Source organism: Nerophis ophidion, linkage group LG06 (assembly GCF_033978795.1).
Source record: "Nerophis ophidion isolate RoL-2023_Sa linkage group LG06, RoL_Noph_v1.0, whole genome shotgun sequence".
Taxonomy (NCBI): Eukaryota; Metazoa; Chordata; class Actinopteri; order Syngnathiformes; family Syngnathidae; genus Nerophis; species Nerophis ophidion.
The window spans coordinates 34263225-34289755 of NC_084616.1; the positions used below are offsets into that span (position 1 = coordinate 34263225).

Below are 26531 nucleotides of genomic sequence, written 5' to 3' on the forward strand. Positions count from 1 at the left end.
TACTTATTTTGATTATTATTTCTCAACTGTTTTTAAATGTTGCAATTTATAAATAAAGGTTTATAAAATAAAAAATAAATAGATAAAAATAAAAAAAGTTTATGGAAGAGGAAGACAGACGGGGGTGATTGTTTGAATTTATTTGTGCTGCTATCCTGGCCGGGACCCCTTTATTATAAATCCTAACCGGTCTATTTCCTGGTTTAATAAAGGTCACTAATTATTTCGAAGAGTTTATGAAATTGCATACTACAAAATGTATAGGAGGCAAAGTATCGCGATACTATACGCAAGTCTTGCAAATGACGTCACCTTGTGTATACACGTGACTCTCACGGACCAATCACCTTTCAGCTGCGACTAGCTGAGCGCGCTGGCACGAAAGGAGGAAAGCGCATGAGGGTCTGGGTGTTGTGGTCGTCTGGTTCCCGCCATCAACACAATGACAGATATGAGGACAAAACAGAGACTGAGCCATGCTCGGAAAACCTCACAAAGTCTGGTCTGTTCAGGCAGCCAGACAAGTGACGAGGGACCAGACGGCTGTTTTGTTGAGGGCGCGATACTTCGCATCGCCATGAAAAACTTCCTGTAAGTTGCTGTTAACAAACGGTTCAACTTGAAAGTGAAAGATAAGTGCTGTCACTTTTATTGAAATTTGGGAAGTCAACTATTCTGCTGGCAGGTATATCACAAAAGATTGACTTGTGCTGGTTAAAATGCCTTTATCCACGGTAACAAACATGTTAGCCCTCTGGTGACTATGCGAACGAGGTGCAGTTAAAATGCGCATGCGCACTTCATAAACGTAAATTGTATTGCGTGATAAGACAATTGCTTACTATTTGTGCACTTAATAAAACAGTAGTTTCCATCGATGCTTGATATCTACAATGAAAAGCAAACTCTGTTTCAATTGTTACTGATAAGATAATAGGTGTAATTTACTTCTGCTTTGCAACATCCACAGAGGTTTTTAAAGAGAATCCATTATTATAAAAAAAAAAAAACTCACAAGCGCATCTAAAACGGAACATATTATTTAAGTCAAGTCAAACTTAATTGTTACAGCGCATTTAAACAACCAAAGTGTTGCACTTGGCACACAAGACAATAAAACCAACAAAACAGTGAATAACACAATAAACAGGATGACAGCAGCACGGTGATACAGGGGTTATTGCATGTGCCTCACAATACAAAGATCCTGAGTTCAATCCCGGGCTTGGGCTCTTTCTATGTGGAGTTTGCATGTTCTCCCTGTGACTGCGTGGGTTCCCTCCGGGTACTCCAGCTTCTTCCCACCTCCAAAGACATGCACCTGGGGATACGTTGATTGGCAACACCAATTTGGCCCTAGTGTGTGAATGTGAGTGTGAATGTTGTCTATCTGTGTTTGCCCTGTGATGAGGTGGCGACTTGTCCAGGGTGCACCCTGATTGTAGCTGAGATAGGCTCCAGCACCCCCCGCGTCCCCGAAAGGGATAAGCGGTAAAAAATGGATGGAGGATGACTGCAATTTTTTGTTAAAACTGTTGAGGTAAAACCATAGTGCTATTTGCAGAATGCTTGTGAAAATAGCTGTGTTTTTAGCAGAGCTTTATAATATTCTAGTATTTGTGCAGACCTAATGTGTGGAGGCGGATTGTTCCATAATTTCGGTGCAGCCACAGAAAATGTCCCCTCTAATGCATAGTCTAGACTCTGGGATTGACAGGACCTTTTTTTTTTTTTATCTGTGTGAATGAAAACACCAGAGATGGGAAGAGTAACCAGTTTTTGATCGAACCGCAGACTATGCGAACACGTTAGTAGAGCAGCTTTAAATCGCTGTGGTTTTGGGGGAATGTATCAAATACACTTAATTTTGGTATATTTTAACAAAAATCTTAATTATTTTTAGTCCACACGACAAATTGTGGGTAGTCCCGCATACGTAAAAACAACAAGGCAAGCATGGATGGGCTTATAAAACATTTACTTCAGCAATTAAACTCTAACGATCAACAACTCTATTGGTAGTACAAGAGAAACGGGCATTTAGATCAAGCTAACACTATTTGCAAAATGTACCACACTGCTGTCAAATACACTGATAGTTTAACTAACCATTCAACTCACTTGAAATTGCGACATTATCAGCATGTACAAGACGTGATGCATTGTGACCAGGATGTAAATTGGATCGGATCTAATTGCCAATAGATGAAGATGTATCTTAAATGTATACGATCGTTGCTCGTGAGTCAATATGTATATTTTGCTCCTAAGAAACATCATTGAGAACATCACATGCATTAATATGGTCTCATATATAACTTTATCCTCTGACAGGACATACGACTACGCTGTAGTTCGTCCTGGACCAAACCTGAATATGATTGTTGGGGCTAATGGAACAGGAAAGTCCAGCATTGTGTGTGCCATCTGTCTGGGCTTAGCAGGCAAGACTTCTGTCCTGAGTAGAGGAGAAAAGGTAAAAAGACACAGCTGCTGCTTCACCATCAATATTGACCTATTGCATGGTCACTGTTGACTTTTTTGCTGTAGGTTGGCGGTTATGTGAAACATGGATGCAATAATGGATCTATTGAAATTGAACTGTAAGTTGTGTTTAGCAGTTTACAAGTGTTATCCTGTGTCAAATCAATTGTTTAATTATGATTTGTGAGTAACAACTAGGGCTGGGCGATATATCGATATACTCGATATATCGCAGGTTTGTCTCTGTGCGATATAGAAAATGACTTTATCGTGATATTCGAGTATACGTTCTCACGCAGTTGCTTTTGGCTGCTGGCATTACACTACAGGTCTTCCCACTCTTTCTTGTTTCTCCTTCTCACAGACAGCAAGCGCACCTTCTTACATACGTCACACACTAAAATAGGCCTAGTGACGCCCCTGTCGGTTCCACACCAACAAAATGCAGAGGCAACCATTTCCACATTGACACCGTATGAAAAAAATAGTCAACAACATAAGGAGATAACGTCTGCAGTAACGCACCACATTGCGATTTGATTTCCTATTATGCAGCTCATTTTTTATTTGACAGTTATTGAAATATCTTGTGTGACATCATGCACAAAAGTGCACTTTATTTGTTTCAAATCATTGTAGTGGCGTTCTGTACAAAAAGTACACTTTAATTTAGTGTTGTTTTGATATGTCATCTTAGTGACATCATGCACTAAAGTGCACTCATAGCTTGTTCAAAAATGTCTCTGACAATCTTGCACGTTGTGTTTTGAAATGACATGAATGTTCTTGCCACTGCTTAATAACTGTTTAATAAATACAGTTTTGCTAAAATGACTTAGTTGTGATTTCCCTCTCTGCATGAAAGTTTAAAATGAGCATATATTAATGCAGTATGAACAAGAATGTTTTAATGTAGACACATAGAATCATCATACTGCTGTGATTATATGCATCAAGTATTCATTCAAGGTTAAGGCAAAATATCAAGATATATATCGTGTATCGTGAGATAGCCTAAAAATATTGCGATATTTAAAAAAGGTCATATTGCCCAGCCCTAGTAACAACAGTTGTATTGGTGACCACATTAACGCCTTGTTCATTCAGTTTTAAGCGTGATGGAAATGTAGTGATCAATCGAGAGATCAACATGGAAAATAATCAATCCGTGTGGACGCTGAATGGGAAACATTCTAACCAGAAAACTGTTGAAGAAGCGGTCAAGGCTCTACGTATTCAAGTCAGCAACCTATGCCAGTTCTTGCCACAGGTAAGCTTATGTCATGGCCACATTGAGCATTTGCGACAATATTTTTTTAAGTCCTCCTGAAATTGTGTTGGGGGTTTTTCTTCACAAGGAAAAAGTTGGCGAATTTGCCAAAATGTCTAAGATTGAGTTGCTGGAAGCAACTGAGAAGTCTGTGGGTCCACCGGAGATGTACGAGTATCACTGTGAGCTTAAAAACTTTCGCACAAAAGAACGAGAACTAGAGGTGAATATGGAGCTGTTAAATATGAAAAAAAAAATGTTCAAAATAATCCATAACCATATACTGTAATACCATGTAAACATGTTATTTTTGCTGTTATGAATGACATCTTTTTTTTTTTTTTTAGAATGTCATTAAGGAGAGGAACAGTTATTTGGAGAAGTCAAAGCAGAGAAACGAGCGAAATAAACACGATGTAAACCGTTATTATGAAAAGAAGAGGCATCTGGATGTGATTGAGTTGCTTGAGAAAAAGAAACCATGGGTGGCAAGTGGCGGAAATTAATTTGGTGCCCATCAGAGAATAAAATCCTGATGACTGTAGTGTTCCTTCTGCTTGTAGGAGTATGAAACCACCCGCAAGGAGCTTGAGGATGTGAAGAAGGAGCGAGACCAGGTTAAAAAGCAGCTCACCGTCTTGAAACAGGCCCAAGTGCCCATGTTGACAAAGCTCCAGTCCATTGAAGAGCAGCTGAAGCCCACTGAAACACAAATGAAAACAAAGGTTGGCACTCTTCTGTATCAAAGTTCACTAATGAGCGCGACAGAACACTTCAATGTCTGCAAATAACAGTATATTCGTCACTCGCTACATCATGTTTCAAATATTGCGGCTTATTTGTATTTATTTTTAAGCATATACTATTTTATTTTTCCCCAAATTAATAATTTTCAAGCATGTACATTGCTAAATGAACCTAAAAATATCAATACTACCCTAGTATTGGCCACTCAAGGAGACTGATTGGCTAAGTCTTAGACAAAATTACTTAACTGGATTAAAAGAGTGTAAAGTTGACTAAAGGGTGTTATTTCAAGTCTCGAAGGCCCTTGAGATATTGAAAAACATGTTTAGAAGGTAACACTGTTTTTTTATACTTGAATGTTTTTTATAATTATACTTTATATCTTGAAAATATTTAATTTATAATTAAGAAATTTGCCGGGACCAATTAACCGCGATAAACAAGCAATTACTGTAGCTTTTTTCAACTACATTAGTACCATATTTTTTGTCTCAAATTCTTGTCCCCATACACATTTAGTTTTTTGTCCCTAAAATTGAGCTGTTAAAAACTTTGGCTAAAGTAGATATTTTTTTTTAATTATAACCGCGACCCCAAAAGGGACAAGCGGTAGAAAATGGTTGGATGGATGGAACTTTAGGGTTGCCATTAGAAATGTGTGACATTAAGTTACATTACGTTTAGAGTTTTTGTTTCATTTTGTGCAGTCGGAGATGTGTGTGTGCGCCTTAGAACATTCACAGGTGATTAACATGTTCCTAGGTTAGATAACTGTGGTGATTTTTAAGATTGTGCACTCGTCATCTAATTGTAGGTGTTATAATGCGCAACCAAGTCAGCTGTGGTTGCTTTTTCTAGATTGACTAGATTAAGTTATTTTTCAGAATTCTGCAATAAAAGAGGCCTCCCTGAGTTGTAAACGGAAACAGGATCAGTTGGATCGAATCCACAAAGAGGTGAGTTACAAATCCGATACCATAATTGACTTGAATGTAAGACGACTCCTATTTTTAATAGAGACCGATGATGAATTTTGTATTTTTGTGATATACAAATGTTACAAACTTGGATACTCTTGTTGAACAATCCCAAAGCGTCAAATTGTAATGTTCATGCATTTTGGCATGTACTTGTACGCAGTTTTTTGTGTCTCTCCGTTAGCGGGGTTTTGCAACAGGCTATGTTGTGACACTACAGTGAGGTGGACACGCTTACTTATATTTTTAATCCTCTTCACACTGCAGTGTATAGTGCATCCACAGCTGAACACCAGTTCCTTCTGTTCTGGGCAAATCTCCTTGGGCTGTTCCATGCCTGTTTAATTAGTTTCATTTCGTGGTTTACTGTTCTTCTCCACGTACCCTTTGGTCTTCCTCTCTTTCTCTGCCCTTATGGTGTCCATCGCATAACCCAGGGAAAAAAATCTTATTGAGATTAAAAAACGTTTTCTTGAATGGTATGTGTAATGTAATTGCAAAACATTTAAGTAACTGGGTGGACATCAAGTAAAACAGTGATTTGGAGAGTTTGTGTTCGCTGACAAGCCTATCACTGAATTTATGTGGTATAACAACAACATGACTGCAAATTGTTCGTTGCTTCTATTGGACTGCTTTGGTATGTGTGTACGCATTCTCTGCATACGTATTGATGATTGACAGGCTGAGTGACCGCCGTTAACACCAATGACAGTAAAATTTCTTACTACACAAACTTAGTAATCATAAAAAATATAGACCTTTTTAACACAAATGTGTTCTTTTAAACCACTAATGATAACACAAGCTAGCCAATGTTTTTTTTTTTTTTTATTAATTCTTGCTATAAACAATGTAACTCTGAGGAATTTGCAAACAGCCCCTTTAATTATCGAACATTTGTAGATTTGGATCAGAGGAATGTCGTGAGATTTTAAAGCTCTTTGAGACACTATATACATACAATTTTTTGTATGATTGATTTTATAACATTTGTTATGGCACAAAAGTACATACTCCATGGTGGTCAAATTAGTGTAAAAAGTAAATTAAAAAAAATAGTATAACACCGCTGCATTTATCTAGACCAATGGTTCTCTTAACTTTTTTCACTAAGCGCCACCTCAGAAAAACCTTGGCTCTCCAAGTACCACCATCATTAACTAACATTAAGATACAGTCGTGTAGTAGACATAGATACTCAATAAAAGGCGGAAGTTTTATTTGAAGTGAAGTGAATATATAGCGCTTTTCTCAAGTGACTCAAAGCGCTTTACATAGTGAAACCCAATATCTAAGTTACATTTAAACCAGTGTGGGTGGCACTGGGAGCAGGTGGGTAAAGCGCCTTGCCCAAGGACACAACGGCAGGGACTAGGATAGCGGCAGCGGGAATCGAACCTGTAACCCTCAAGTTGCTGGCACGCCCACTCTACCTACCGAGCTATGCAGCCCATAAGATCTTTTCACGGTCATAAATATATGACCGTAAAAAAAAAGCAGAAGGCCGAAATGGTGGACTGTAGGTATTTGAGCGTATGGACAGATTATTTCGCACCTGTTATTACCATCGTGGTAATAAAAATATATAAATATATACGGTGCATAAACATGGTATGTGTCTGGGATCCGTTTCAAACTTCCTCTTCTGTTTAGTGGCTTCATACTTGGATACGGCATCAATCTGTCAATCCTTTCCGTTCCCCGTGTTGAGTCAAATTAAGCCGCAGGCTCCACTCCTGGTGGTGCCCTTAACACATATACTTAATATTTTTTGGCCTTGGAAGGCACTGCAGATAGGGACAGAGCCGAAAAGAGAGAGTTAGATCAACTAGACTTAAAAAGGGGTCTATTTTAAAGGCTAGAATAAATAAATGAGTTTTAAGATGGGATTTAAATGCCTTTACTGAGGTAGCATCTCTAACTGTTACCGGTAGGGCATTCCAGAGTAAAGGAGCCCGAATAGGAAACGATCTGTGGCCTGCATACTTTTTTTGAGTTCTGGGAATTACTAACAATCCGGAGTTCTTAGAATGCAGATTGCTTGCCGTGACATATGGTACAATACAATCGGCAAGATAGGATGGAGCTGGACCGTTTCGTATTTTATACGTAAGTAGCAAAACCTTAGAGTCACATCTTAAGTGCACAGGAAGCCAGTGCAGGTGAGCTACTATGGCATACTATGATCAAACTTTCTTTTCCTTGTCAAAGGTTTAGCTGCCACATTTTGTACAAACTGTAGGCTTTTATTGCTAGACTTAGGGAGACCAAAATAATACAGTAATCGAGACGAGCATGTATTGTTCAGTTCCGTGTCATTTTTGTCACGTTAATTTGCTGTTTTTATTACGAATATGTAGAAGAAAAACATGTTTTCCATAGAAATTACACAAAAAAAATTGTACACTTTAGAGCTTTTTATTCATTATTGCTATGAACCAATCATGTCACTCTGCCTATCCACAGATCGAACACATAAAACAAACATTTACAATGAAGCAGACAGAAGAAGAAGATCAGAGGAAGCGCATCAGTAATGCCAAATTAACCATAGAGGACTTGAAAGCCGAGCTCGCCAAAGTCGCCGACCAACCTGACCTCAGTCCCAGGACAAATGCAGTCAACACTGAGCTAAGGCATATCCAGGTTGAGAAGGCAAGGGTTGAAGGAGAGAAAGCCCAACTTCGTAGAGAGAAGGACAACCTATTTGCGGAGTTGAAAAGTACATCTTTTAAATCATCAGTGCACATGTTTACAGTGTCAGTTGTGTTTCATTTGATATTGCTGTAATTGACAGTGTTGGAAAGAAAGTTAAGTGACTTGAACAACATGATGAACGCCAAAGAGGAGAAGCTGCGTGGACGCCACAACGACACGTACAAGGCTCTGCAGTGGTTCAGACAGAACAGAAGTCTCTTCAGTGGAAATGTTCATGAGCCCATTATGCTTGTGGTGAGTCTGAAGCTGCAGATGGCGTCAATGTAATAGTCAGGCTGCTGCAGTAGTATACAGGAATGTGCACATTTCAATCTGTATTGCTCTATATCGGACAGTCCTGGCACTGATTGGTGGTCTAGTACACACAGGGGTCAGGTGTGCTTATTGCTGTGGTGGTCTAGTACACACAGAGGTCAGGTGTTCTTATTGCTGACAATAATTGCCAGTCCTTGAGACATGTAAGATGTATGTGGCTTCCCAGTGCGACCTAGGGTGTATTGCAAGAAGCAGGTTCAGTGAAAATTCTGACCATGTAAACTCTGAGATAAGGGAATTTAAGAGTTTTCCTATCCAAACAAGCGAGGTAAACCAAACTCAGTTACCAAAGATTTTCTTAAACAAACCCTGAATTTTTTCAAGTCTTCTCCCTCCTGATAAACATGAGGCAAGTTGTCAGACAGAAAGTGTTTACTTTGTAAAATAGTAGATGTTAAAATAAAACTTATTCATGAATATTTTTTTTATCCTGTTTTTATTCAAATCTGTCCTCTCCAGCCACTCAGGAAAATCATATTGTTGATGTAGACTACTGATTGTGATCACAGCCACAGGTCAGCTTGCTAACCTATTCGACTTCAACTGTGCTTGGCGGGAGGCACAGATTCACTAAAGTAAGTGAAACGAAAGTGCCAAAAAGCCGGGGGGCAACAAGCTAAATGCTAGCTCAAAGCTATTGCCTAGCAACCCAAAGCTAAACAACAAAAGGGAAACAGTTGGACATATTTTAAACACTCCTGACCTCACAAGCGATCAACAAGAAAGGCTGACAGAGCTCTGGCTATATGTGGTATGTGAAAAAAAAATGCAGACGCTAACAACATTGTAAATAATATAATAAATTTAATGTATATACTCTGATGATTAACTTGTGTGATGACTGTATTATGCTGATAGTATATATTTGTACCATGAATTTATTTTTGAAGTTGAAAAACTCATTCGGGTGTTACTATTTAGTGGTCAATTGTACGGAATATGTACTGAACTGTGCATTATACTAATAAAAGTTTCAATCAATCAATCAAAAAAAAAAACAACAGCTTCACTTCACTGCTGAGCAACCATGAGCATAACAAGAAGCAGTAAAAGAGGTGGAACTGTACTTAATAGCGTTAGTAAGAAATCTAAAATGATCTGATGGGAACAAGTTAGATTTTATTCCATATTAATCCTCCGTTTTTTATTTAACTTGTGTACTAAAAAGAAACATGTATAAACTTTAATTCAACTAAGATTTGCATTCAAATTCATGTATTGACTGGTAGTGTTTGTGTGTCAATTCAGTCCAATATTATTTTACTATATGAAGCGGTAGTAAATGGATGGATGGACTTTTAAAAGAAATTATTACTCACCATAAACATGCATTAACACTTTCAGTTCCATAAAGATAGATGGCCTTTTCGGTCCACAGTTGCAATGGTTAATTGTATAATCAGTGCTTTATTGATCATGGCTTTATATTGTGGTCAACATACTCAGGATTGATTGAACTAATTCAGATTGGCTGTTCTGCACCTTTACATTAAGAGTTTCCCATCTTAGGGTCGAACAACTCAGACTTTAAGTTTAAACAGTGTTTGTTGAACCTCTACTTAAAATACCCCACAGTTTTTCTGTAGCGTGCATTTCATCTTGATATGTTGCTGAGATGATGATCCTTACTGGTGTATTAGTACACACTTCACCCTTTCGTGGCATATGTAATATACTCTATACAGTATATTCATATTCATATATTTTGTTTTTTTATTTTGCTTTTTCAGATCAACATGAGAGATCATCGCTTTGCTAAGTACGTGGAGACCCACATCTCCTTTAATGACTTGCGGGCATTTGTCTTCCAGAGGAAAGATGACATGGAAAAATTCATGATAGAGGTGAGAATGGTTTAGATTATGGGAGCTAGGGTAATTCATTAAAAGTAGTTCGGTCAAAAATGAATAATCACAAAGTAATATCACATCAATCAAGTATACCGGTATATATGCAGATTAATCAAGCAATTTATTTTGAGCCACGGGTGGTTACCTAAAAGGCTGTGCCGGTTGTTATATGGTCATTGATCAAGTCAGTGCAAAGTTGAGTGAGGAGACTGACTGGTGTGCTCAGTGGCAAATTTCACTTCAAAATAATCACTGACTGGACGTAAGATAAAACTGTTACCAAGTTTTGAGCAAGTACATAATGTGAATTCAAGTAAAACATTAAAATAGTTTAAAAAAATCCTTTGACATTTCGATGATTAAGTTGCATTTTAGTTTAAATATTGGTCTATTTTTTAATGTTCATTTAAATTTAACAAGCAAGTAATAACCTGTGATTAATCAATAATAATACAAAAGTGTGATTAATCTTATGAATTTTTTTTTATCATACGCCACCACTAATTATAAGTAAACTGAATGGGAAGAGAGTACCAAGTTTTAACTATGAATATTCCTGCCCTCAGGTCCGTGACAAAATGAACTTGAGGGTCAATTCTATTTTTGCTCCTCCGGAGTCATGTTTAGGACGTCCTCCATCGCGGAATATTGAGTCTTTGAGGTGAGAGATTTAATATTATCTGTAAAAAAAATTAGTGTCTTACTGCCTTGCCTTACTAACTATTTTTCATTATCTTTGCAGGCGTTTCGGTTTCTTCACCTTTCTTCGAGAGATGTTTGACGCCCCCGATGAAGTGATGAGTTACCTGTGCCATCAGTATAAAGTGCATGATGTACCTGTGGGGAATGAGCAGACCAAAGCCATGATTAAAACGGTATGTTTGTCATTCCCCAAAATTATATGTAGCAGCAGATGAAAGCCAGTAATTACTGTGCTATTTTGACACTTTGCAGGTGATTGAGGAGCCCTACCTTAAGGTGTTGTACACAACAGATGAGAGGTACACAATAAAGAGGTCCTTCTACTCCAAGAAGATAAACACAAGTAACACATCAATATATCCCTCCCAGTATCTTAACATCACTGTGGATACTGAAGGGAAACAGCAGGCAGAGCAGCAGATAAAAGTAAGCTGCAGTTGGAATGGCCTGACCCTTTTTCTTTTTTTTTTTCCTTCCAAATTGATTTTGTTTTGGTCCCCCTTGTGGCATTAAACATCATAGGTAGGTTTCTTATAAAACAATGTGGTGTTTATCCTCCCTGCATGCAGGTCATCCAGTCAAGATTACGAGACATTGATGAGATTTTAAAGACGATGCAGAAAGAAGCGTCGTCACTGGACCGCCGTGACAACGAGCTGTTATCCGAAAAGAAGGAACTCTTGGAATTAAATGGCAAAAAGAGACAACTACAGCAGAAAATCAACACCAAACAGGACAGGTGTTATTGAACCCATTATGCAGACTTTGTGACTATATATAAATTAAGATTCTAGCAGGTACTGTATGTGAGGACTTGTCTGACAGACTATTTCCATGTGTTGTTAGACTGAGGCAGATGGAGCAAGGTGGAATTGATCTGAAGAAGATTCAGGAGGAAACTAAGGAGAAAATTGCTGCTGCCAATTCCCGAAAGAAATCTGTAGTTGCTGGTTTAATGGCACAAATGAAGGTAAAGTGTCTAGTTATTTGTTTATGTCCAACTTCCTGTCTCCAGCTATTTACCGATCAGCCATTGTGACCAGAAGCTTTTTATTGCTGGGTTGCAACCAGATGTCCTAGAGCGGGACTATTCAACTGGTGTTTCGGGGGCCAAATCTGGCCCGGGAATTACTTCAGACTGGCACAAAAGTTCAGATCAAAACTTGTTAGACTAATATTTTTGCAGAAAATTCCTAAAATCACTAGCACCTTACTCTTGTATAGAGGAAGTTTGACCACAGTAAACACAGTGGCTGATCTTTACATTGAAATGTTTCACCTCCTAAAGACCAGCATCCTTTGTAGTGGACATGTAGGCCATGTGAACACGGATAGTTTCGAAACAATCACCATTCACAGGTGTTGTTTCTAAACTGTATCTGTCCTCACGCAAATCCATACACCTTTGTCCATTCAGAAGCCTGGAAAAGCAGCAGACGCCGACTTGATGGCATTACACTCCTGTCATTATGTTTATTTTGATATACCAGACATACAATGGCAAGTACATTATCTGTTTAACCAGCCTGCATTTGCAGAACCCCGGTAACTGTAGGAATCTTTTAAAAAGTGACTAAAGTGCACAGGTGCGCCTGTGCTGCTGAAACGCAACACTCGTGGAACTATAACATGTTTAATCCGCATCATGGTGATATATTACACACACTAACAAGGAGCCAAGTAAACCTCTTGAATGTTTTAGTGCCTAAAGCGAAATGAAGTGTGTGTTCCGCTGCAAAACTCTCGGGAAATTATAACACATTTAATGATCTATATATATTAAATGTGAAATGAAGTGTTTATTGTATTTAACATCAGTACACAAACAAGGAGGCGGGATACTTATGTTTTTTTTTTTAGTCGATCGGGCGTGCTATACGTGCGCACATGGTCGTGCCATGCTAGATTTACACAATAGGAACCAACACGTAAGTTAACTCTGTGATCTGTCCTTAAATAGGGATGGAAAAACATGAGATAATGTTGCACCTTTCTTATGACAAAAAAAGCAAAAATTATGGTCTTCAAAGTTGTCCCATCAGTTGCAGGTCCGACAGCGATCGTATTCAAAACAGCTGGCAGTCATTGAATCTGACGGTAGTGTCTCAGCGTCTTTCAAAGCCCATTTTGATGTGTCTTTTCATCAATGTAGAGTGAAAAAGCAGCATGTTTACATTCAAACATACAATAACTCCTCTTGTGTTTAAAGCCAGCAAGGCAGTTTTGTTTACTATATTGGAATTGACTGCGCACAATTGTGACCTCATCAGATGAGTACAACTTTCTGTATGAGCCGTGTACATGCATATGCTGAGCAGAGATTTTTGAAACTCTTCACTTTGGCCAGTCTTTGCAAGTGAGTGCGTTAAGGACACAAATATGCGTTTGTGTGGACAAGAGGCCTATACGTAGAGATAAGTATGCATTTATTAAGTATCCGTGTTCGTGTGGACATGGCTTTATATAGAAATTTGCACAACAACGCTATATTTTCTGAAATGTGTCACTCCGACAAAAGAATCATTTATGGTGATTTAACCCCCAATTCCATCCCTTAATGCTGAGTGCCGAGCAGGGAGGTAATGGGTCCCATTTTTATAGTCTTTGGTATGACTCAGCCGGGATATGAACTCACGACCTATCAATCTCAGGGTGGACACTCTACCCACTAGGCCACTGAGTAGGTGACTAGGCCACTGAGTAGGTGCAGCCATTGTTCACTGTCAGTGTCAGAAAAGTTTTTTGGTCCAAGTGTTTTTCATGTGCTTGCCGTCCTCCAGCTGAGAGCCAAGCTTACAATGGATAAGGTATACTTGGCTTTGGAGAGTGTGGGGCTCTTCGCAGAGAAGACCAAGCTGGAGAACGATTGTAGAGAAGGCGCCAGTGGACTTAAAGGCATTGATGTAAGTTGTTTTTACTCTGTTTCGATAAGCAACAGAATAGCATTCATGCTACTTGAGTACTCCTCATCTTCTCACCTTTATCCTTGTGTTTGTAGCAAAAATACAGCTGCCTGGAGGAGAGAAAGGTCCTGCTGACAGAACAATGCAAAGGCTTGCTCAAGAGAGCAAAATCAATTTGCACAATGAAACCTGATGAAGCGTTGCCTCAACACCTGAAAACTGTCAGTAGTCATTTTGTTTGACCCTTTCTGTGAAAAATGGTGCTGATCATGTGAATCCATTTAAGTGTTACTTGTTTTTGTTGATACAGGCTTTCAGTAAGCTACCTGACACGCTGGACGAGTTGGACGCCATGTTGAATGAAGAACGGTCCAGAGCTGAATGCTTTACAGGGCTCAGTAAAACTGTAAGATCCCTTGAAATTCAGCTAATTGTTTTTGTTTTTGTGTTATTTGTGTAGTTCTGCCTACGGACAGGCTCCTTATTAATAGCCAAATCACTCCGTTTTCAAATGAGGTCAACCAGTGTCACAGAAGAGATGATTTTTTACTGCGAGCATCCACTCTCTGACAGTAAAATACTAAATGTAACAATAATGATATGACATTATTCTGGACTCAGTCAAAGAAAATTGTGGATGACATGCTTCAGTTATTTATACTCATTAATTACTCAGACTTTTTTGTGCTGGTCTTTTGGTTTATTTTTGTGTTAAAGGTTGTTCACGAGTACAAACAGCGGGAACAGGAAATTAAACAGCTTGAACAGGAGCTGAACGAGAAGAATGTTGCGTTAACTGCTTTCAGACAAAACATATCAGAGGTATAACACATTGTGTTGTTAGTGGTTGACAGCACTTTATTAGAAGACTAAACTGTATCCAGTGCTTTAATGTGTGTGTGTTTTCACAGGCTAAAGAACGCTGGATCAACCCTCTGAAGCAGCTTGTGGAACAGATTAACAGCAAATTCAGTGATTTCTTTTGCTCCATGCAGTGTGCAGGAGAAGTGGATCTCCACTTTGAGAATGAGGTAACACTAGAAATTCCATGATTCAATCTGTAATTCCACCTCCATGCAGTAGTAAAGTAGAGGTGTCAAATTATTGCGTTAATGGTTGTGTCCCCACCACATTTACGCAAAATACACGGAAATTACGTAGGCACCAAAGTTTAGTCATTTTAAAAAAAAGTTTTTATTAATGATTGCAGGAGGAATATGACAAGTACGGTATCAGTATACGAGTCAAGTTCCACAACAGTAGTAATCTGCATGAGCTGACAGCCTCCCATCAGAGTGGAGGAGAGCGTAGTGTCTCCACTATGTTGTACCTCATGGCCCTTCAGGAACTCAACCGCTGCCCCTTCAGAGTGGTGGACGAGATCAATCAGGTAACTGCTCATACACGCTCACAAATACATTTCTGCTTTGACGAACCTGATCAATGAATTAATCGTTCACACAGTCTCTTGGCCAGCGTTGATTTCACACTTGAACAACTACACTAGCAACCTATTTAAAGTAGAAATGTCAAATTGTTGCGTTAATTACAATTAATAATGATAGTCATATTTATTGCGTTGAGGTTATTTTCATGTAAATGTAATTATTTTCAGTCTCTTAATGTTATTTTCACTGTACAGTATCCCTGTGAGTTGTCTCGCCCTCTTCTTGTGTTTGACTGAGACCAACAACTTTGCAGCCATGCGGCACAAAGATAAAATGGTGAAAAAGAGGTCTCACTTTGTCATATGACTTGGCCGGTAACATTAGCAACTTTTTATAGCAGGAATAGGATAACTTGTGTCTTAACAAATGTGTAAACTATTCATAAATAACTTAACGGCGTATCAGAAGTGTGTTTATGGTTTGTCTAAATTTGAATGTTGTCTTGTTCTTAGCATAGACGTTTGTTGTGTTTGTAACATGCATCACTTTATGAGACAAGAAATTATGTCTCTTTTGGATGTTTATGAACACACATTAAGCTGACTTCATACTTGTTTAACACATCTGTGCATCAATACAGTATACTTGCCAACACTCCCGGATTTTCCGGGAGGCTCCCGAAATTCAGCGCCTCTCCCGAAAACCTCCCGGGACAAATTTTCTCCCGAAAATCTCCTGAAATTCAGGCAGGGCTGGAGGCCACGCCCCCTCCAGCTCCATGCGGACCGGAGCCTGTTTTCACGTCCGCTTTCCCACAGCATGTCTGCCCAATGATGTTATAACTGTAGAATGATCGAGGGCGAGTTCTTGGTTTCTTATGAGGGTTTATTGTTAGGCAGTTTTATTAACGTACTCCCAGCGCGGCAACAACACTCAACAACAGCAGTTCGTTTTCGTCTACCGCAAAGCAGTTCGTCTGCCGTAAACAGCATTGATTGATTGATTGAAACTTTTATTAGTAGATTGCACAGTTCAATACATATTTCGTACAATTGACCACTAAATCGTAACACCCGAATAAGTTTTTCAACTTGTTTAAGTCGGGGTCCACGTTAATCAATTCATGGTAATGTTTGACACTCTTAAACAGGACAATACTGCCATCTACTGTACATGCATATGGTTAGAAAAACAAGGGTGGACAATTCAACCCTTAACTCAACAATGAGTAGATTGAGTGTTTTGTGTGTGTAAATAAATGAACACTGAAATTCAAATATTTCTTTCATTTATATATATATATATATATATATATATATATATGCATACACGCACAGTGGGGCAAAAAAGTATTTAGTGAGCCACCGATTGTGCAAGTTCTCCCACTTAAAATGATGACAGAGGTCTGTAATTTTCATCATGGGTACACTTCAACTTTGAGAGACAGAATGTGGAAAAAAAATCCAGGAATTCACATTGCAGTAATTTTAAAGGATTTATTTGTAAATTATGGTGGAAAATAACTATTTGGTCAACCATTCAAAGCGCTCACTGATGGAAGGTGGTTTTGGCTCAAAATCTCACGATACATGGCCCCATTCATTCTTTCCTTAACATGGATCAATCGTCCTATCCCATTAGCAGAGAAACAGCCTCAAAGCATGATGTTTCCACCCCCATGCTTCACAGTAGGTTTGGTGTTCTTGGGATGCAACTCAGTATTGTTCTTCCTCCAAACACGACGAGTTGAGTTTATACCAAAAAGTTTTATTTTGGTTTCATCCGACCACATGGTATCCATTTTGGTATAAACTCAAGAAGAATACTGAGTTGCATCCCAAGAACACCATATCTACTGTGAAGCATGGGGGTGGAAACATCATGCTTTGGGGCGGTTTTTCTGCTAAGGGGACAGGACGATTGATCCGTGTTAAGGAAAGAATGAATGGGGCCATGTATCGTGAGATTTTGAGCCAAAACCTTCCTCCATCAGTGAGAGCTTTGAATGGTTGACCAAATACCTATTTTCCACCATCATTTACAAATAAATTCCTACAATGTGAATTCCTGGATTTTTTTTTCACATTCTGTCTCTCACAGTTGAAGTGTACCTATGATGAAAATCACAGACCTCTGTCATCATTTTAAGTGGGAGAACTTGCACAGATGGTGGCTGACTAAATACTTTTTTCCCCACTGTATATATATATATATATGTGTGTATATATATATATATGGGCTTCACGGTGGCAGAGGGGTTAGTGCGTCTGCCTCACAATACGAAGGTCCTGAGTAGTTTGGGGTTCAATCCCGGGCTTGGGATCTTTCTGTGTGGAGTTTACATGTCCTCCCCGTGAATGCGTGGGTTCCCTCTGGATACTCCGGCTTTCTCCCACTTCCAAAGACATGCACCTGGGGATAGGTTGATTGGCCCCAAATTGGCCCTAGTGTGTGAATGTGAGTGAATGTTGTCTGTCTATCTGTGTTGGCCCTGCGATGAGGTGGCAACTTGTCCAGGGTGTACGCCGCCTTCCACCCGATTGTAGCTGAAATAGGCACCAGCGCCCTCCGCGACCCCAAAGGGAATAAGCGGTAGAAAATGGATGGATGGATGGATGTGTAGGTGTGTTTGTGTATGTATATATATGTATATATGTGTGTATATATATATATATATATATATATATGAAATACTTGACTTGGTGTAAATAGCTGTAAATATACTCCTCCCCTCTTAACCAAGCCCCAGCTACGCCCCCCCACCAACCACGCCCCCCGTCCCCCACCCCCACCTCCCGAAATCGGAGATCTCAAGGTTGGCAAGTATGCAATACAGTTATATTATTAATGTAATATAATGGACAATGTACATTATATTTAAAATCAAAGCACACTATCTTAGAGGAGAAAGTTGTTCCAATTATCTGATGCATGACTGCCGGTGGTCGAAATGAAACCAAAACTCATAAGTACATGTTCTGTCGTTAAATAAGGCTCAGGACATGTTATAATGTACGCATATAAAACATATGTGTTTGACACTCAGGAAAGCTAATTAAAGCCAAAATATTTTCTGTTTTACAAGTTTAACATGTACTTCTGACAAATATAGACATATATTTTTGTTAAATATGTTGTTTTAGACCAATATTGGTAACATGCTAACACGGTGATTGATGGCTCAGTTTTATTTTATTTAAAAATTAATTGAAGCAGAGAAAAATCATCAATTTCAACATTCCATACTTACTGCTCAGAAAAGTGTTTACTGATTTTGATGTATTAACTACCAACATTTTATACGAGTCTGTTTTATTTTAGTGAATAAAACACAAAAAATTACTTCATGAAATCACTTTTTTTATTAAATACCTGTTTTAATAATAATGTAACAAATTTAAATGAAAATATCTCAAATTGAGGGTTTTTCTGAACGTTTTAAGCAAGATTAAAAAATAGAATAATTTCAGATCCTAATAAATAATAGCTTGATAACCCAAATTTAAAGCATTAAAATAGACATATGTTTCTACAACTTGTAATGCTGTGCTCTTTGTGTAGGGAATGGATCCTGTAAATGAGAGGAGAGTCTTTGACATTGTCGTTCGCACCGCCTGCAAAGAGAGAACATCCCAATACTTCTTTATAACACCAAAAGTGAGCATTTGATTTATCTGTACTGTACTATAGTGTTGACCCTTGGTTGTGCTGAAAGTGACATTGTGATGTGTCGACTCGTAGCTGCTGCAGAATCTCAAGTACGCTGAACAGATGACTATCCTTTGTGTCCATAACGGCGCCCACATGCTTCCCCCTCACCAATGGGACGAGGCGGCTTTTATCAGGCGGTGCCTCCGAAGAAAAGCCAGAAACTAATGAATGACACTAACTTTAATGTATTTTGTCATTCATCTTTAAGTATTGGAGGCAAGTATGACAATTGTTTAAAAGAGTGTATTTATTTTAAAGGTTCCGTTGAGATGGGGTAGCTGTTTGAAGGACACACTCAATGTGGGCAGACAGACAGAGAGAATAAAAAGGTGGCCAGTTTTCATTATTACAGTTTTTTTGGACTGATAATTTCCACCCTGGCTGTAATCTAAGAAGATCGTTGGTTTCAACATCCTGCAGCACTACCTGATCATCACCTGGAGCTGCAAATGGAGCATTGATGTGGGCGCTCACATGCTCTCACAGCATTTTAACACCAGTCATTTGTTTTTGAATGCTTGTCCTTATTTGTATGGGTCCTGCAAAGGCAGAACAATCCATCAACATTAAAGTAAAGTTGTAGCGTCAATTTACAACTCAGGCTCACCTGTTGTCATCACAGATTGTCTCCCTTTGGTATAAAACCTGATTCTTTCTCCAAAACAAGTCTTTGTGTTGGTCATAGATGGACTTGAGCTGCAAGTCAAGGCTGTCGTGTGGAACCTGGTGACAGAAGAGCATTTGTATTTTTTATTTTGAAAGTTCAGTCTAGTTCCAGACATGAGCCAGTTCAAAATGTAGCTCCATGCAGCTCACCCCATGCTCTTCATTATGCATTGCACTTCGCCGGGTGCTCGTCAACGTTGCTGCATCATGGAGGCGCCCCCAGGGTTCTTCCAGTTGGGCTATGTGAGTAGGCTTGTCGTATGTTTGTCTCTTGAAAGGGAAAAACGGAAAACAAATGCGATGGTAATCAAACCGTTCCATATACACATTTTATATTTCTGACTTTTTTTTCTTTTTGAGTACGGCCCAATTGTAATATATTATGTGAATAATAATATTAAACTTTTACTGTTAATGACATTGCTGCACATGTTTGTCTCAAATCTTAATCAAGGTTCATAACATGTCTTACATGCCTTTTCAAAGATTAGAATGCTCATGATATTTTGGGTAACTTTATTCGCTACCTGAAGGTTAACTTAGGATAGGAGATTTTTTTAAGTTCTATAACAGCTGATTTGAATTAATTCCAATCAATCATACGTATGTTGAGTCACAACAAAAAGCCATCATCAATGGAGCGCTGATTCTACAATACACCATAGCAACTGGGGACAGAAAAGTTTGTCTTTATTTACCCAACTGGAACTAAAAGTGTTTATGGGCAGCATAAGTATATGTATGTATATATATATATATATATATATATATATATATATATATATATATATATATATATATATATATATATATATGTATATACATCCATCCATCACTTTCCGCTTATCCGAGGTCAGGTCGCGGGGGCATCAACCTAAGCAGGGAAGCCCAGACTTCGCTCTCCCCAGCCACTTCATCGAGCTCTTCCCGGGGGACCCCGAGGCGTTCCCAGGCCAACGTGTCCTGGGTCTTCCCCGTGGCCTCCTACCGGTTGGACGTCCATAGGGAAGCGTTCGGGTGACATCCTGACCAGATGCCCAGTCCACCTCACCTGGGTCCTCTCGATGTGAAGGAGCCGTGGCTTTACTCTGAGCTCCTCCCGGATGGTAGAGCTTCTCACCCTATCTCTAAGGGAGAGCCCCGCCACTGGGCGGAGGAAACTCATCTCGGCCGCTTGTACCCGTGATCTTATCCTTTCGGTCATAACCCAAAGCTCATGACCATAGGTGAGGATGGGAACGTAGATTGACCGGTAAATTGAGAGCTTTGCCTTCCGGCTCAGCTCCTTCTTCACCACAACAGATTGGGACAAGGTCCTTATTACTGAAGACGCAGCACCGATCCGCCTGTCGATCTCACGATCCACTCTTCCCCCACTCGTGAACAAGTCTCCTAAGTACTTGAACTCCTCCACTTGGGCAGGGTCTCCTCCCCAACCCGGAGATGGCACTCCACCCTTTTCCGGGCGAGAACCATGGACTCGGACTTGGAGATGCTGATTCTCATTCCGGTCACTTCACACTCAGCTGCGAACCGATCCAGTGAGACCTGAAGATCCCGGCCAGATAAAGCCATCAGGACCACATCTGCAAAAAGCAGAGACCTAATCCCGCGGCCACCAAACCGGAACCCCTCAACGCCTTGACTGCGCCTAGAAATTCTGTCCATAAAAGTTATGAACAGAATCTGTGACAAAGGACAGCCTTGGCAGAGTCCAACCCTCACTGGAAATTTGTCCGACTTACTGCCGGCAATGCGGACCACGCTCTGACACTGATCATACAGGGAGCGGACTGCCACAATAAGATACCCCATACTCTCTGAGCACTCCCCACAGGACTTCCTGAGGGACACGGCCGAATGCTTTCTCCAAGTCCACAAAGCACATGTAGACTGGTTGGGCAAACTCCCATGCACCCTGGAGAACCCTGCCGAGAGTATAGAGCTGGTCCACAGTTCCACGACCAGGACGGAAACCACACTGTTCCTCCTGAATCCGAGGATCGACTATCCGGCGTATCCTCCTCTCCAGTACACCTGAATAAACCTTACCGGGAAGGCTGAGGAGTGTGATCCCACGATAGTTGGAACATACTCTCCGGTCCCCCTTCTTAAAGAGAGGGACCACCACCCCGGTCTGCCAATCCAGAGGTACCGGCCCCGATGTCCACGCGATGCTGCAGAGTCTTGTCAACCAAGACAGCCCCACTGCATCCAGAACCTTAAGGAACACCGGACGGATCTCATCTACCCCCAGGGCCTTGCCGCCGAGGAGTTTTTTAACTACCTCAGCAACCTCAGCCCCAGAAATAGGAGAGCTCACCACGGATTCCCCAGGCACCGCTTCCTCATAGGAAGGCGTGTTGGTGGGATTGAGGAGGTCTTCGAAGTATTCCCTCCACCTATCCACAACGTCCGCAGTCAAAGTCAGCAGAACACCATCCGCACCATACACGGTGTGGACAGTGCACTGCTTCCCCTTCCTGAGGCGGCGTATGGTGGTCCAGAATCGCTTCGAAGTCGTTTTCCATGGCTTCCCCGAACTTTTCCCATTTCCGAGTTTTTTCCTCCGCGACCGCTAAAGCTGCACTCCGCTTGGCCCGTCGGTACCCGTCCACTGCCTCCGGAGTCCTATGAGCCAAAAGAACCCGATAGGACTCCTTCTTCAGTTTGACTGCATCCCTCACTGCTGGTGTCCACCAACGGGTTCTGGGATTACCGCCAAAGCAGGCACCAACAACCTTGCGGCCACAGCTCCAATCAGCCACCTCGACAGTAGAGGTGCGGAACATGGTCCACTCGGACTCAATGTCCCGCACTTCCCTCGTGACATGTTCAAAGTTCTTCCGGAGGTGGGAATTGAAACTCTCTCTGACAGGAGAGTCTGCCAGACATTCCCAGCAGACCCTCACAATGCGCTCGGGCCTGCCAGGTCTGTCCGGCATCCTTACCCACCTTCGCAGCCAACTCACCACCAGGTGGTGATCGGTAGAAAGCGCCGCCCCTCTCTTCACCCGAGTGTCCAAAACATGAGGCCGCAAATCCGCTGACACAACTACAAAGTCGATCATGGAACTGGTGTCCTGGTGCAGAGTGCACATATGGACACCCTTATGTTTAAACATGGTGTTTGTTATGGACAATCTGTGACGAGCACAAAAGTCCAATAACAAAACACCACTCGGGTTTATATCCGGGCGGCCATTCTTCCCAATCACGCCTCTCCAGGTTTCACTGTCGTTACCAACATGAGCGTTGAAGTCCCCCAGTAGGACAAGGGAATCACCCGGGGGAGCACTTTGCAGTACCCCCTCGAGTGTACCCAAAAAGGGTGGGTACTCTGAACTGTTGTTTGGTGCGTAAGCACAAACAACAGACAGGACCTGTCCCTCCACCCAAAGGCGGAGAGAAGCTACCCTCTCGTCCACTGGGTTGAACTCCAACGTGCAGGCTTTGAGCCGGGGGGCAACGAAAATTGCCACCCTAGCCCGTCGCCTCTCACTGCCGGCATCGCCAGAGTGGAAGAGAGTCCAGTCCCTCTCGAGAGAACTAGTTCCAGAGCCCTTGCTGTGCGTCGAGGTGAGTCCGACTATATCCAGGCGGAACTCCTCTACCTCGCGCACTAGCTCAGGCTCCTTCCCCCCCAGTGAGGTGACGTTCCACGTCCCAAAAGCTATCTTATGTAGCAGAGGATCGGACCGCCAAGTGCCCTGCCTTAGGCTGCCGCCCAGCTCACAATGCGCCCGACCTCTATTGCCCCTCCTATGGGTGGTGAGCCCATTGGAGGGATATATATATATATATATATTGTGCAAGCTCTCCCACTTATGATGACAGAGGTCTGTAATTTTCATCATAGGTACTCTTCAACTGTGAGAGACAGAATGTGGAAAAAAAAATATCCAGGAATTCACATTGTAGAAATTTTAAATAATTTATTTGTAAATTATGGTGGAAAATAAGTATTTGGTCAATCACAAAAATTCAACTCAATACTTTGTAATATAACCTTTGTTAGCAATAACAGAGGTCAAACGATTACTATAGGTCTTTACCAGGTTTGCACACACAGTATCTGGTATTTTGGCCCATTCCTCTATGCAGATATTCTCGAGAGCAGTGATGTTTTGGGGCTGTCGCCGAGCAACACGGACTTTCAACTCCCTCCACAGATTTTCTATGGGGTTGAGATCTGGAGACTGGGTAGGCCACTCCAGGACTTTAAAATGCTTCTTACAGAGCCACTCCTTCGTTTCCCGGGCGGTGTGTTTGGGATCATTGTAATGCTGGAAGACCCAGCCATGTTTCATCTTCAAAGCTCTCACTGATGGAAGGACTTTTTGGCTCAAAATCTCACGATACATGGTCACATTCATTCTTTCCTTAACACGGATCAGTCGTCCTGTCCCCTTAGCAGAAAAACAGCCCTAAAGCATGATATTTCCATCTCCATGCTTCACAGTAGGTCTGGTGTTCTTGTGATGCAACTCAGTATTCTTCTTCCTCCAAACACGACGAGTTGAGTTTATACCAAAAAGTTCTATTTTGGTTTCATCTGACCACATGACATTCTCCCAATCCTCTGCTGTATCATCCATGTGCTCTCTGGCAAACTTCAGACGGGCCTGGACATGCACTACCTTAAGCAAGGGGACACGTCTGGCACTGCAGGATTTGATTCCCTGTCAGCGTAGTTTGTTACTGATGGTAACTTTTGTTACTTTGGTCCCAGCTCTCTGCAGGTCATTCACCAGGTCCCCCCGTGTGGTTCTGGGATTTTTACTCACCGTTCTCACGATCATTCTGACCCCACGGGATGAGATCTTGCGTGGAGCCCCAGATCGAGGGAAATTATCAGTGGTCTTGTATGTATAAATGGGTTGTACTTGTATAGCGCTTTTCTACCTTCAAGGTACTCAAAGCGCTTTGACACTACTTCCACATTTACCCACTCACACACTGATGGAAGGAGCTGCCATGCAAGGTGCTAAACAGCACCCATCAGGAGCAAGGGTGAAGTGTCTTGCTCAGGACACAACGGACGTGACGAGGTAGGTACTAGGTGAGGATTGAACCAGGGACCCTCAGGTTGCGCACGGCCACTCTTCCACTGCACCACGCCGTGGGAGTGTATGTCTTCCATTTTCTGATAATTGCTCCCACAGTTGATTTTTTTCACACCAAGCTGCTTGCCTATTGTAGATTCACTCTTCCCAGTCTGGTGCAGGTCTACAATTATTTTCTTGGTGTCCTTCGACAGCTATTTGGTCTTGGCCATAGTGGAGTTTGGAGTCTAACTGTTTGAGGCTGTGGACAGACTAGGTGTCTTTTATACAGATAACGAGTTCAAACAGGTTCCATTAATACAGGTAACGAGTGGAGGACAGAAGAGCTTAAAGTAGAAGTTACAGGTCTGTGAGAGCCAGAGATCTTCCTTGTTTGAAGTGACCAAATACTTATTTTCCACCATAATTCACAAATAAATTATTTCAAATTCCTACAATGTGAATTCCTGGATTTTATTTTTTTCACATTCCGTCTCTCACAGTTGAAGTGTACCTATGATGAAAATTACAGACCTCTGTCATCATTTGAAGTGGGAGAACTTGCACAATCGGTGGCTTACTAAATACTTTTTTGCCCCACTGTATATAATATATAAATAAAAGTAATACGGTTAAAAAATTCAGGGCTAATTATTTTTTGTAATGTATTTTTTTCTATCCAGGTGCTTCAGTTGCACCAGAAAAATGTACTATCTTTTTTTATTTCTTTATTTGTCCTGTCCAGCCACTTAGGCAGATCATGTTGTTGATATTGATGCCCATATCTGGTATACAAATTTACTTTTAACAAAAGATTGTGTTGTTTATTTCTCCTATTGCCCTATTTGACTTTATTAAACTAACTAAAATCTAAGATATACTTCTTGAAATAAAAAATAATGTAAAATTTTAGCTCTTTTTTGGCAGGCTATAATGATTATTGTAATTGATATAGCGAACATATTTATAATGATGAAATACCAAAAAAATTGCTTTTTAATAAAATATGTGAAGATTTTTAAATCATGACCAAGACCGATTAAAGGTTAAAAAAAAGTGTACGTTTTATGCAAACAGGATATACCACATTTTGTCAACAATAATTGCAAGTTTTAATTTATTTTTCAGGCAATAACTTTGCTTTCACATCTACAAGTTGCTAAGTCATCCAAAGTCATCATGTCTGACAGCTTGCTTTTCTTTAATCAGGGCGGAGGAGACATGAAAAACCCGGGTTTTGTTCAAGAAAAGCTGCCAGTGAGCAGGTAAGGTTGACAGCGTAATTACCATGGTAACAGTTTGACTGACCATTTTTGGAACAGAAAACCCTGAATCCCCCTCATTTGCATAATAAAATAGTTTTCACTTAACCAAAATAAAATACAATATCCAGCATGACCATACCGTTATAAGATAATTATCTTTGGACAGGCTTAATCACAAAAATAGCACATGCAAGTGTGTTCATACTTGAGACTAAGTGGGTGGCAAAAAAAGCCTTGACAGGAATTTTCATTATTTACTTTTATTTTGTTAATATGACGACAGCTCGACTAACCTGTTGTGGTCTATAACCGCCCAGAGTGAAGTCGTTCTCTAGTTTCGGAAAGGGGAATGGATCACGGTTCGACATATTTAAAAGGCAGCGACTCGTTGTCACTGGAGCCGTTAAGTTAATTGTGTTTACCAGCTGGTGACCGTGGTGACATGAAACTTCCGCTAAGGTGTTTCGCAATAAAAGTGAAGGGTTGA

At 40.6% G+C, this 26531-nt stretch overlaps 3 protein-coding genes across 3 annotated transcripts in view; 2 read left to right on the forward strand and 1 right to left on the reverse strand.

Moving 5' to 3' along the window:
• The first annotated feature begins 318 nt into the window (after positions 1-318).
• Positions 319-20154, forward strand: smc5 (structural maintenance of chromosomes 5). The gene is made up of 25 exons (XM_061903522.1): positions 319-591; positions 2335-2476; positions 2551-2603; positions 3592-3754; positions 3843-3977; positions 4102-4242; positions 4318-4479; positions 5386-5457; positions 7948-8203; positions 8279-8433; positions 10245-10358; positions 10931-11025; positions 11107-11239; positions 11319-11492; positions 11636-11805; positions 11913-12036; positions 13847-13969; positions 14065-14190; positions 14280-14375; positions 14687-14791; positions 14881-15000; positions 15180-15359; positions 18919-19014; positions 19099-19253; positions 19327-20154. Exons 1-24 carry the CDS (start codon positions 443-445, stop codon positions 19231-19233), a joined length of 3219 nt encoding a protein of 1072 aa, XP_061759506.1. The 5' UTR covers positions 319-442; the 3' UTR covers positions 19234-19253; positions 19327-20154.
• cfap276 (cilia and flagella associated protein 276) lies at positions 19291-26475 on the reverse strand. Its single transcript, XM_061903526.1, has 4 exons — positions 26338-26475; positions 19885-20004; positions 19676-19791; positions 19291-19607 (listed from the first exon to the last, which is right to left on the reverse strand). Exons 1-4 carry the CDS (start codon positions 26410-26412, stop codon positions 19559-19561), a joined length of 360 nt encoding a protein of 119 aa, XP_061759510.1. The 5' UTR covers positions 26413-26475; the 3' UTR covers positions 19291-19558.
• Positions 26385-26531, forward strand: part of elapor1 (endosome-lysosome associated apoptosis and autophagy regulator 1) — a 44043-nt gene continuing 43896 nt past the window's right edge. Inside the window, exon 1 of the mRNA XM_061903523.1 lies at positions 26385-26503. The gene's annotated coding sequence lies outside the window, so the exon portion shown is untranslated. The remainder of the gene's footprint in view (positions 26504-26531) is intronic.

Bases quoted from the DNA above. Each gene is read 5' to 3' on its own strand.
- cfap276 (XM_061903526.1), bottom strand. From the start codon at position 26,412: ATGTCGAACCGTGATCCATTCCCCTTTCCGAAACTAGAGAACGACTTC. The intron at 20,005-26,337 runs GTTAGTCGAGCT...TTCCCTTTCAAG, and splicing joins GCGGTTATAGACCACAACAG to AGACAAACATACGACAAGCC. The intron at 19,608-19,675 runs GTGAGCCTGAGT...CTGCCTTTGCAG, and splicing joins ACAATCTGTGATGACAACAG to GACCCATACAAATAAGGACA.
- smc5 (XM_061903522.1), top strand. From the start codon at position 443: ATGACAGATATGAGGACAAAACAGAGACTGAGCCATGCTCGGAAAACC. The intron at 15,001-15,179 runs GTAACACTAGAA...TAATGATTGCAG, and splicing joins ATCTCCACTTTGAGAATGAG to GAGGAATATGACAAGTACGG. The intron at 19,015-19,098 runs GTGAGCATTTGA...GTCGACTCGTAG, and splicing joins ACTTCTTTATAACACCAAAA to CTGCTGCAGAATCTCAAGTA.